Source organism: Talpa occidentalis, unplaced genomic scaffold (genome assembly GCF_014898055.3).
Source record: "Talpa occidentalis isolate TD23 unplaced genomic scaffold, MPIMG_talOcc4v2.1 talOcc4.7, whole genome shotgun sequence".
Taxonomy (NCBI): Eukaryota; Metazoa; Chordata; class Mammalia; order Eulipotyphla; family Talpidae; genus Talpa; species Talpa occidentalis.
The window spans coordinates 43,126,888-43,139,261 of NW_023605083.1; the positions used below are offsets into that span (position 1 = coordinate 43,126,888).

General features: G+C 38.2%; 1 protein-coding gene across 2 annotated transcripts in view; it reads left to right on the forward strand.

Annotated features, from left to right (window-relative positions):
• Positions 1 to 12,374, forward strand: part of RORB (RAR related orphan receptor B) — a 221,219-nt gene that overhangs the window by 164,299 nt on the left and 44,546 nt on the right. The window contains exons 1-2 of one of the 2 annotated variants that reach the window (XM_054688691.1): positions 3,636 to 3,773; positions 10,568 to 10,969. The exons of the other annotated variant lie outside the window; for it this stretch is intronic. Of the exons in view, the coding sequence (XP_054544666.1) occupies positions 3,761 to 3,773; positions 10,568 to 10,969 (415 nt within the window). The 5' untranslated portion in view covers positions 3,636 to 3,760. Of the gene's footprint in view, positions 1 to 3,635; positions 3,774 to 10,567; positions 10,970 to 12,374 lie in introns of those variants that run through there. 2 annotated transcript variants of the gene reach the window in all.

Genomic DNA, 12,374 nt, shown 5'->3' on the forward strand with positions numbered 1-12,374 from the left:
TTTTTACTCTTAACAGTTCCATCTATAGTAATCTGTGAGACCTTTTCTCCTATATTTTCAGAAACAATTCCTGTAGATTTAACAATTGAAGTATACAATTACAAGGTGACAATCATCATTGACAATTTACATCCATATCAGGTCAAGGTGTTATTACCCGTTTACCCAAGTGACAATGCTCCCTTCTAGTTTTACTCTACTAGGTGAGCCAAAGAGACAAATTCATCTAATTCCTTCCCAGGGGAAAGGGAGAAACTTTGTGGAGTGTCTCAGGAGCTCTACTGAGGTTCCACAAAATTTCCTTGCATCAGCCAAATGACAGGCTACCAAATTTGTACTTGAATTTAGATTTCTGGAAGCTTTGCCAAAATATCAGAAAAGTAACAGAAACAACAATATTCAATCTCTATGAAGGCACCGGCTTAGTTCAGTAGCACAAGGTTGACAATCAAACCATAACTTTTTGTTTTTCTCATAACTTGAGACTCTTTTTTTCTTTTTTTTTCCCAATGTCTATGGGCACCATGTATACCAATTTGTCAATCACTGGAGGTCAAGACAGTTAGACACAAGGACATACAGACATACAACGTATAGACAAAGACAGTTTTTTTTAGTTATGCCACGTGGAATGTTAATGTAACTGCAGTTTTACTCCATAGGCTCAGAAAAAAAATATCAAAGTCCAAAAAAAATGTGGATGTTGCTGGCAGAAAATTTCCAGTTGTCATCCTGCAAACCTAAGACTTTGGAAATAGGAAGGAAAAGTTTTATTAATCACAGGAGTTACATGACCTTGTTTATCACCTTAGGGTTTTCAGTGTTGAAGACTTTTTGTTAGAAGTCAATCCTGGGGTATTCTGTACAGCAACTGAAAGAATAAAAGTTAACTTTCAAGCAAAGGAGTCATCTCTTGTTAGCCACCACGCAGGCACTCCTTGGGTTTCCTGGAATAGAACCCGAAAAAGCCAAATCAAAATATCAGTAATTAACTTTCAATTAAAAGGAATCATCTCCTTACTTCTGTTAGCCACTCTGGGACAGAAGCTGAAAGAGCAGATTAAACATCTAAGCACAGATTACACCTCCCCCACACTAGGGAGGGACAACAACAACACAGGTATGAAAACCTGGTTATAGTTACATGATGCACCCTAAAGAGTGCTTTCCATAACAGTCCTTCCTCAGTAGGAAGCAGAAACTTAGAATCTTGTCTTACACCAGCAATTGAACAATTCAGGATTCAAAATGGCAAACATGCCCAAAACAAATCGTGTACACAAAATTCACAGCAGCAAATCCTATCAGACTCAGACAAAATCTTGTTAATTTTTCTGATCCAGACTTTGCAAAAATTCAAGTTATCTCCAAGAATCCATCAAGGATACCAGCAATTACCAGTTACTGCTTAAGGCTACTCTTTCCTTAACACCCAGGCATACATTTGCTAATTTGAACACCACTGCTCCACAGTTGGCTTGCAAAACCGGTCAGACACAGGGCAGGAAGTAGTCAAAGACAAAAGCAACATACCACTGAAGAACCATTATTGCCTTTAGAAATGCTAATGAGACAGCAGAGATTACAAAAAGAAAGAAAAAAAAAGTTCAAGTGGCCTCAGACGCCATCTTTGATCTGGCCACATGGTCCAATGTACTGCCTAATCTTTTGAGTAAAACTGGCACAGAACAATTTCCACAAAATCAAATGTCTTAGCAAGTCACTACAAACAAATTACATACAGACACACAGATCTTCACAAAGCCCAAGCCAGTTTTTTTTTTTTTTTTTTTTTTTTTACCACCTTTCCTTGCAGTAAAATCAGTTTTCTTCTATTTCCTCTTTTTACAAAGAACCTGTTTTTTTTTTTTCTTTTCCTCTGCCAACATTGTCAAACACCTTGAATGTACCAAGATTATATTCTATTAGAAAAAAAAAAAAAATCATTTTCGAGGAACTATTCCTCTTTTACCAGTTTTTTTTAAATTTTTTTCCATTGAAAGTTTTTATTTTTTTTTTTTATTTTTTTTTTAATTTTTTTATTATTATTTTTTTTTTAAATATTAAATTTTATTTTTATATTCCCCATACAATTGCAAATGCCCCATTCTGACCCCAATCCTTCCCTCCCCCCCCACCCCCCAAAAAGTGTCTCTGGTTCATAGTTTTTTGTTGATTTTGATTTTCAATTTCTTATATTCATTTTCCTGGTCCCTTATTTAAGTTTTCTAGATTCCTGCTATGAGTGAGACCATCCGGTATTTTTCTTTTTCTTTTTGGCTTATTTCGCTGAGCATGATCCCTTCCAGTGCCATCCATGTTGCTGCAAATTGCATGTGTTTATCTTTTTGAATGCTGAGTAATATTCCATGGTATGTATGTACCACATCTTCTTGATCCAGTCATCTATTTTGGGGCATTTGGGTTGTTTCAAAAGCTTAGCTATTGTAAACAGTGCTGCTATAAACATAGGAGTGCAGGTGCTCAAGCCAGTTTTTTCAACAGCAAATCGACATATGAAACAAACACACCGAGAAAACCAAAATCACATTTGCGCTTATGGTAGCCAGTGCCATAGGGAAGCCCAATTTCCCATGGGGCTGACTAACCACGGATGGCTCTGTCCTAAATCACGTTGGACGCCAAATCTGTTATAGGACAGGGAGAGGGGCAGCCCAAACCCCGCAAACCTGCCTATTCTAAATGGGTTCTGCCATCCGCCCGCATCAACACAAAACATAGGACACTTTAATGGGAAGGATCTTTAATAAAAACTAGGAAACAATACAGGAAAGGCAAAGAGTCTAGTTTCTAAATGAAGCACCCAAAGTTACCCGTCCCTCGTGGGTAAAAGTCCATCCAAATGGGATTGGCCCAGAACAAGGCCCCAAAGCCTGCCACAAGTCTAAAGCATCTTCAGTGGGGACCCACAGAAAAGAGTCAGAAACAACCAAACAAGCCCGGAAGGAAAGAGCAAAATCAACATCAAGATAAAAGCTGCCATGGTCACCTCCCCACGGGTCTCACCCACATCTGTGTCACCTAGTCCACGACCAAAAGACAAGCGCAGTTTCTTCACGTGTCTCTAGGCTCCATGTGCCTCCTCCAGGTCTCCTGGCTCCATCCTGCTTCCTTCCTTCCTCAGTCTCTTCTCCAGCTTCTCTTCTTCCTGCTCAGCTCCACCCTTCCTTGGGTGGGGCAGGGAACCTGGAACCTCCCCCTTTCCTGGGGACCACCCTGTTACACTACCAATACCTCAATCTCTTCACCCACAGCACCGGGATAAGCTTATGTTGGTATCCCCATCGGGTTTTATCATATTTAGCTGAGCAGTGATGCTCCTTTGCCAGTCCTTCCCCACTGCTCCTTAAGGACGGAAACTCAGTTCTGGTTTATTTTACCAAGAATAGTGTCTTTTGTCAACATTGAATGAATGAATGATTCATTCATAATGTGCAGATAGTACATATTTTTTCCAGTAAACAATCTGTAAACTATTTAAGAAGAGGTAGCCATAGAATTTCCAAAAATTAACTCAGTATTCACAGTAGAAAATGTATCAATTGTATAAATGATGGTCTCTGTTTCCCTTCTTTTAAACTTACCTACTCCATTCTCTTTTTCCCTCCAGGGGTTCTTTAGAAGGAGCCAGCAGAACAATGCCTCTTACTCCTGCCCGAGGCAGAGAAACTGTTTAATTGACAGAACCAACAGAAACCGTTGCCAACACTGCCGACTGCAGAAGTGTCTTGCCCTAGGAATGTCGAGAGATGGTAAGGCATTGCCTTCCTATTTCTTACTTTACACGGCTTTCAAATGGATGACTTGCTAGAGCCTTTTTAAGTCACCTGAATATTCTAGGCAAGCGAATTAAGGATAAAAAAGATGAGGCACAGCGAATTGTTAGTGCAATATGAGGAAAAGGAGGGAGGGCCGCACAGAGAGAGAGAAGGGAAAGAAGGAAGGAAATACTTCTAGTTTTAAAGAAACATAGATAATTGGCATGCACTGTCTCTTGGTATAAAGGGATTTTATGAGTTATTAAATTAAATGTGGGGCCTTTTCGTCATCTGAATAAATTCAGTTCTGCTTGCATTGTCCAAATAGTTATAGCTTGAATATTTGTTTATCTTTTCTTTAATTCCTAATCCACCTAAACTTGTCTTGCCCAAAGTAGACCTATGAGACAAAATTCCCCCAAATTTTAAAAGAATATGTCCTGAACCCTTCAGTGCTTAGGTAGCTTGTAAATGTTAACTCCTAAAATTTTTCTATGACTCTGATTTTTTTTGTTTATTGGGTTTTCTAGACTCATGAATGACATAAATTTACTCCTGGGATAAATTTATAGCTGTACTTCCATTTAACTAAAAGGAAGAAAGTAGAAGCTGGGAATTAAGTGATTTTCAGGATTTTTTTAGTGAAGGTCTATGGGGATCTGAGTTGATGATTTTGTACCTCCTTTCTACCATAAGGAGGGAGCATGTTAATTGACAGTATCTGAAAAAGTCCCATTCATAATTGGACAGAATGAAAAAGTCATCAGGTTTTTGTCTTTGTTACTTCTTCCTTCAATAAAAATGTATCTCCCTGAAGGGCAAATGTTGTGGGTAAACGGAATCATGCATGAGAGATGGGCATATAGTACAAAGCAGATTCACCATCATCAGCCCACAAAGGAGATAGTATGAATCACATGACATAAAAGATATGTGGGCCCCTTTTTGGGGAGAGGATCCATTTAATGGATCTCTATCTGTTAGATCTCTATCAGATCTACCACCAGCATGAGCATGTAGATGTCTATGATGTAAAAGGAATACATTGTCTACAGACACTGGGGATTAAAGATAAAGATCCAACTTAATTTTAACAAAGACAATCCTGGGGCTGCCAGAGTCATCTTCCAAATGTCTATCTCTTATGTCAAACTAAGGGTAAGTAGTAATGCTCAGGGGTGAAAGGGAATGATGAAAAGAAGGGATTCAAGCAGAAGGAAAAAAATCTTCCTTACTATGTTTTATAGAGCAAGTTTTATCTGAGTCTTAATTATGAAGGATACATTATACAAAAACTATACTAATACTGGGGAAACTTTTAAAATTATATATTTTGAGGTAATGTTGACTTGCAACACTGTATATGTTTAACGGTGTACACCATACAGAAGTATGTCATCATACCATGCCCACCCCCAAAGCCCCAATAACCTGCTACCACAGTTCACTGGGACTCCTTCCCCTTTTGATCCTCCCCTCCCTAGCAATCAGATTTTCAGGTAATCTCATTCCAGCAATCAGATTTCAAGGGTTTATTTTGTTTTAATTTTTTTGTTGTTCCTTTGTTTTTCATATGCCACACGTGAGTAAAATTAACCAGTATTTGTCTTTCTCTTTCTGACTAATTTTGCTTGGCATAATCCTTCTGGTTCCAACTACGTGTCACAAATACCAAGATTTCATATCTTTTTAGAGTTGAATAGTATTCCATTATGTATATATGCCACATCTTCTTAATCAATCCCTTTGTCATTGGGCACTTGGGTTTGCTTCCATAGCTTCTCTGTTGTAAATGATGCTACAATGAACGTAGGAATAATATATTCCTTCATTTAGTGTTTGCATTCTTCAGATAGATATCTAGGAAAGAGACTGCTGGATCACATGGTAGATCTGTTCTTAATGTTTGAGAAACCCCCATACTGTTTTCCACAGAGGTTGAATTAATCTGCATTGCCACCAACAGTGTATGAGTGTTCCTTTTTCACCACACCCTCACCAACATGTGTTGAAACTGAACAAATTTTGTCTCCATTGATTAATAATGCCTAGTGTGCAGTCTTGAAGGAGTGAAAACCCTGAAGTAATGGTTGGTTAGCTACTTCTGGTAAGGATTCAAGAATGAGAGGTAATGTTTTCCCTCCCACTAATGCATTATATGTATCTCCTACTGATTAAGCGATTATTGTCAAAGTGCTCTAGCAGTAGTAATAGTAGCCACAGTAAATTGCCTTCACAGTCAACTTCTTTCTGCTCACATTCTGCCCACCTTACTTCAGACTTAAAGTGGCATCTTCATTTTGATATTTGCATTGACTCTCTGTCAGTTATGCCTGATTCCAAGAACATGTACTTCACCATACTTGGTCACTGAAAAAAGCATAGCTACTAGGAGATAGTAGTTTATTTAGCCATCACCACTTATTAGTAGACAACAAATTCAGCAATAATGAATTTGTTCAAATTTTCTTAGGAATAGAAGAAAATTTCAAACCTATTGGGACTACATAGACATATGTTTTTGTGTATAAAAAGGTAAAGGTATGCCTGTGCTCGTGTGTGTGTGTGTGTGTGTGTGTGTTTGAACTGATAAAATATATGTTCTCACTGAACTTTCTCCATTATCCTATTTATTTTTCCTTTAAGCAAACCCTTAAAGTTTCAATGCAGGAATCTCAGCATAAATTATTTCCAAGTGTTACTATAGATAAACAAGTTTAAAAGAACAGCAAAGTATTTACTATCATTAGGAAAATATGGGATCCCAAAGAAAATATGATAGCCACCTTGCTATAATTAAGTATAGGTTCTCCTACATGGCAAGTCTTTGTGGATAAAAATGGAAATTGCCTTTACAAGGATAGGTTTCATACTTTGGCTGCTGTTATGTAGAAATTCATTGTCCAATGTGGCATCTGCTTGTCATGATTTAAATTTAAATTAATTAGAATTTTTTAAATATAAAAATTCATTTCTTCAGAAACACTGTATTTCCCATACTCAAGAGCCACAAATGACTGTGGCTACCATGCTGACAGCATGGGGAATATCCCATCATCACAGGAAGTTTATTGAGAAGTGAGGGGGATGAGAGAGAATATTTATAAAGCAATAAACAGTGTTGGGTAGGTTGAATCAGACTTTTTCTACTAAACTTAGAGAACTATAAAAAAGAAAGGCACATCCCTGAAATTTAACAGTTAAATTAAGACCAGTTTCCTTGGTAAGAAGCAAGATGTAAAAATAATTTCCAAATTGACTCTGGAAAGTCATAGATAATATTTCTACAATTGGGTTCTTTTGAAACCAGAAACACATGTCTAGTCGTCATGTGATAATAAATAAAAATCTTTGAAGAAACAATGACTTTGTTTTATAGTTACTCCAAAAACTTCCATTCCATGTGGAATCCTACAATCCAAATAAATATGAAAAGATTTCCAGTACTTTTGTGTGGAATCAAAATGAGGGTTAAGAGCATGAACAAATACCATCATCACTGAATATTTATAAAGCACTTGCAATGTATACGGAATTTGCTAGTGTCTTCAAGAGCTAGCAGTTTAACAAGAGGCTGCCTCTATACTCAAGTGAACCTCATTAACAGAATAATTCAAGTTTAAGAGGGGCAAACACTTAAAATATGTGCCATTCTGATTAATAGATGGTAGCTAGAAGAATGCCAGTACTTGAAAATATAATAGTACTATATAGCCTTTGTTAACAATAGATTCAATAAACATATTTACAAATAGTGGCAAAGAATTATATTTCAGATTTATTTTTGCCATGCATTGTAATTTTTCCAATATGTCATCATTTTTACCATAGGAAGGGGCATACACTGACTAATCAGTGTTTCTAAAATGAATTAAAAGTTCATTCTGAAATTGTACATAGTAATTGTCAGCAAAGTCCTTGATTTGAGATGATGCTGGTGGTTCCAAAATGTATTGGAACTTTAAGTTGTTGCTCTGAAAATACTTCAGTTGCTCAATGACTGAGAAGTCAATTTCTTGGAAAAAAACCTAACTATTCCTCATTGAGGATTCAGATGTTTACCAAGGCAGAGGATTTAATAGAACATTTCTGGAGATTATTAAATTTGATTATGATATTGGTAGTTTACAGTAGAATTTTGAACCTAAAATTGTTGAATGTAAGATTTTTGACTAGACTCTTTCATTCTTCTACCATCAGCTGTTGCCAGTCTGTGCCTCTGCTGATTATGGATGGCCTTGTCAGTCATGACTGAGTAGCTTGGCTTTGCTACACTTTCTTTTCCTCAAGCAAGCTACTTTAGGTTTTTCATGGTGAGACACTCAAGCTTACAAGCACTTTTGATGCCTCTGTTTGTGTCACATATGTCAATATCCCATTGGCAAGTCACAAGACTCTGTATCAGGGTTAGGGCAGGATACTTACAAGATGATAGGACATTGCAGATTTACATGGGAAAGAACATGGGACTATGTGAGAGGAATCAGAACCATGAATGGGACCAATCCACAGAATGTATATTTCAGCTAAATATAGAGCACACAGAAGTCTAAAGCAAGAACTAAATGCAAAAGGGTCTCAAAAACACTGTATTTCTTTCTCCATGTTAGAAGAATTTCTCATTCTTGAATATTTTTTTCTCCTTATGGATTTTAAACAAATACAAAACTAGTCTATTCAAGTAAATCAGAAAACATACTCTGGCCAAAATAAAATTCTTAATCTGTAGCAATAGATACAAATTTTGTATCCCCCACTATAGCTCTTTAAAGAGCTGTTTTGAGCCTACATGAGCACAAAGGATAGGAAGTCAGCAAATAAAGAAGAAATGTCACATTTTCTTGGGGAAAAGAAAGTTCTTTCTGAATCAAAATTGTCCATGGTTAATTTTTTTTGTTAAAAAAAATTTCCCTATAGAATTATATATAGTAAATTATTTGGGAAAATATAAAGGTACCAAGAAAGTTTACCCTAAAAGTTACTATAGAACTCTGTTCACAGATGAATTGAAATACCATTGCAATTAGTAAACCAGTAAATTTGTCTGAGAAACAGAATTTAATAAGAACAGTGTCTCTATAAACAAAGCTAAACACAATGATCTAAATGACTCAAGTCCCTATAAAAATGACAATTGAGGTGGAAAGGGGAATTTGGTCTGAATTAACCAGATTAACTGTCTTCATTCAGAAAAATTACTGGATAATTACCACTTTGTTTTCCTACTTAGGCAGCATCAGAAAGCCCTAATACAAGTTTTTTTTAAGACTTATTTATTTATGCATACAAGAACTGGGGTACAGGCCAGAGGTGCGGGGGGTGAGAGGATTCACCAGAGACAGAGTGAGGAACAGAACAGGCAGATTGACCGAAACACACTGTTGAGGGGAGCAGCAGGTGAGACAGGAGAGGTCTGTCTCGCCCACCATGTGGGAATCTCCCTGGCCGGCCAGGAATCGAACCCGCACTGCAGAGGCTGCAGACAGCTTCACAGCGCTACTCTCAACCTGCTGCACCACCGGGAGGCCCCTATGCTAGAGTTCTTTAGCACTTCACCAACCTTAGAGATTGAATCTGGTAACTGGACCTAATTCTACCCTCCACCCTATTCTCTACATTCTCTGAGTGCCCAACACCAACAGGAGATGGAAATACTGTCACAGAAGAAAATAGAAACTCAGAGGGAACCTCCATGTTTGTCATAGATCTTACCATTAACAAGAGCTGAACAACCTAGTGCTTGATGATTCAGACAAGATGGCCACTTGAATCAGGATGTTCACAAAGATGGAAGTTGACAGCTTGTGAGGAAAAATATCAATATCCATACAGTTTAGGAAGTTAAGTTCTATAAGAAACAATACATTCAGATCAAAGCATCTTCATATTACTCTGAAATCTCACAGTGCCTCTTCCCCCTTTTTCTCTCAGAACAGCTAAAGGTTTTGCTAGAAGAGATAGGGAGTGTGCAGCTTGCAATAATAAAAGGAAGGAGGGGCAGTTACTGTTGGCTCACTTATTGGGCATTGGATGCATAAAATTGCTATTTTCCAAAGATGCTTACACTTAATCCCAAAAGTAAACTGAAGGCAAATGATTTGGCTCACTTAAAATTGTGTTTACCACCCTCCCAACAATCCTTGGGGGTGTAAGGAGCTCATAAAGAGTTTCAGGGCCTCCCTGGTGGCGCAGGCAGTTGAGTGCAGTGCTGAGAAGCTGTCCGCAGCCTCTGCAGTGCCAGTTCAATCCCAGCCAGCCTTGGAGCAACCCACATGGTGAGCAGACCTCTCCTGCTGAGCCCGCTGCTCCCCTCAGCAGTGTGTTTCAGTCGGTCTGCCTGTTCTGTTCCCCACTCTCTCTCTCTGGTGAATCCTCTCACCCTCCTGAGCCTCTGGCCTGTACCCTGGTTCTTGTATAAATAATATAAATCTTAAAAAAAAAAAAAAGAGTTTCAGTTGACATTTTAATAGCTTTTTTTGTTTTTTGTGGGTTTTTTTTTCCCCCACAAAAAAAATCACTTTTAACTTCATGGCATCAAAAATCACCTAAGTATTTACATTTCTTCCTAATTTAGATTTAGTCCTCAATTTGCACATAAACCAGTACAGATGCCCCTGAATATAACCGTTCCCCAGACATGGAATGTGTGAGAATGGATTCTTGGACTAAGGTGCTAAGAGTCTGTTTACTTGAAGTTGAAGGCACAACCATCATGACCCCTTGGACTTCAGCCATTTTACAAGAATGATAACCACAGGTGCTGTTTTCTGCTTTTCTCTCCAACCCAGCTGTGAAGTTTGGGAGGATGTCCAAGAAACAAAGGGACAGCCTTTACGCCGAGGTGCAGAAGCACCAGCAACGGCTGCAGGAGCAGCGGCAGCAGCAGAATGGAGAGGCAGAAGCCCTTGCCAGGGTGTACAGCAGCAGCATCAGTAACGGCCTCAGCAACCTGAACAATGAGGCCAGCGGCACTTATGCCAATGGACATGTCATTGACCTGCCCAAGTCTGAGGGTTATTACAATGTGGATTCCAGCCAGCCGTCCCCTGATCAGTCAGGACTTGACATGACTGGAATCAAACAGATAAAGCAAGAACCTATCTATGACCTCACATCTGTCCCCAACTTGTTTACCTATAGTTCTTTCAACAACGGGCAGTTAGCACCAGGGATAACAATGACCGAAATCGGTAAGTAGACATCCACTCCCGGTTCATCTTTGGAAATTCTGATTTGAGATTGCCTTGGTCCTTTTTAGTATCATCATTTTCTTAGGTTTAAGTTGAATTACTTGCATTCATGGTTTCTAGTGAGAAAACTAAAAAATTTAAAAATATATTCTAATAGTTGTCATTGTTTCCTACCCCATAAAAGTTTATTTCAAGGAAAGGAAGAATGAAGAAATTGAAAATAGAAAGATGCTATCTGTAAAGAACAGATGCTGTCTGGAAAATTTAGGTTCATCTCTGAAGGAAAAATGTTATTGGTATAAACAGGAAAATTTGAGCAAGTATTTAAATTTGAGCAAGTATTTAAAGTGAAATACATAGGGAGAGAGAAGCCGTCTGTAACAGGGTTCCAGCTCTTCCTCTTAAGATAACTGGGAACAAGCCCTATGTAACTGGTATCTCAGTTTCCTTTGTTGTTAAGGCAGAAAGGTAAATCTGAATTCAAGAATTCTACATAGGAATAGTCTTCATTATTGGCAATAGAGTGTAGTCTGGAATGTTGTAGAAACTAAGAGCAAACTCTGACCCTTCTCCCACTGCAGTGTCTTCACATCCTAAGTTGTGGTATTCCAGAAGGTGTATCCTCGGCGTGCTCTCTTTTTGACCTGTCACGACTTTGTTTTACCCTGTTAAGCTCAGCAGTCTATTAAATGTTTAACCACTTGATCTCATTAACTGCACAAAAATATTGATAGAGGAATTCCCTTCCAGTGTAAGGGAATTGCTAGTGAACAGCAGCCTAGAAGAACTGAACAGTTTTTCTGTTACCCAGCTTCATGGCAGCATTATCATCATTTCATGAGAATGCTAATGAGAAAGAAACAATCCAGTTGACATTAAGTGAAAGGGCATTTGAAGGATCTGCTTTTGTTATACATCACTTCACTTCAAATTGCAGTTTCCAAAAACCTGTTAAGGAGGGTAAGTGAGGACTTACAGTAAGGGGGGAAGCAATCCTGAGGTCTGGAACTTTCAAGGCTTCCTCATGTCCCTCCTAGTTAGGTTGCTGAGAAGACTGCTCAACAACTGACTTCCTGGGTTCAAATCCTGGCTGTGTCTTATTATTTGAGCTGGAACAAGTTTCTCTTCCCAGTTCATTTATCTTTAAAAAGGTAAAAGTATTAGCTCCTAACACTTGGCTGTTGTAAGAATTAAATGAGTTAATACTGGTAAAACAGAGCAATATTTGGCACTCAGCAAGTCTCAGAAACTCTTAGCTGTTATTATTTGTATACCATGTGCTTAGTCACCTTCTCTGTCTAAACTGTGAGTAGGAGCCAAAAGCCTACGAGTGTTTTAAATAAAGTTGATGTGAACATATAATTAAATACATGCCATATGTATCTTGGCTACTTCTACCATCTGG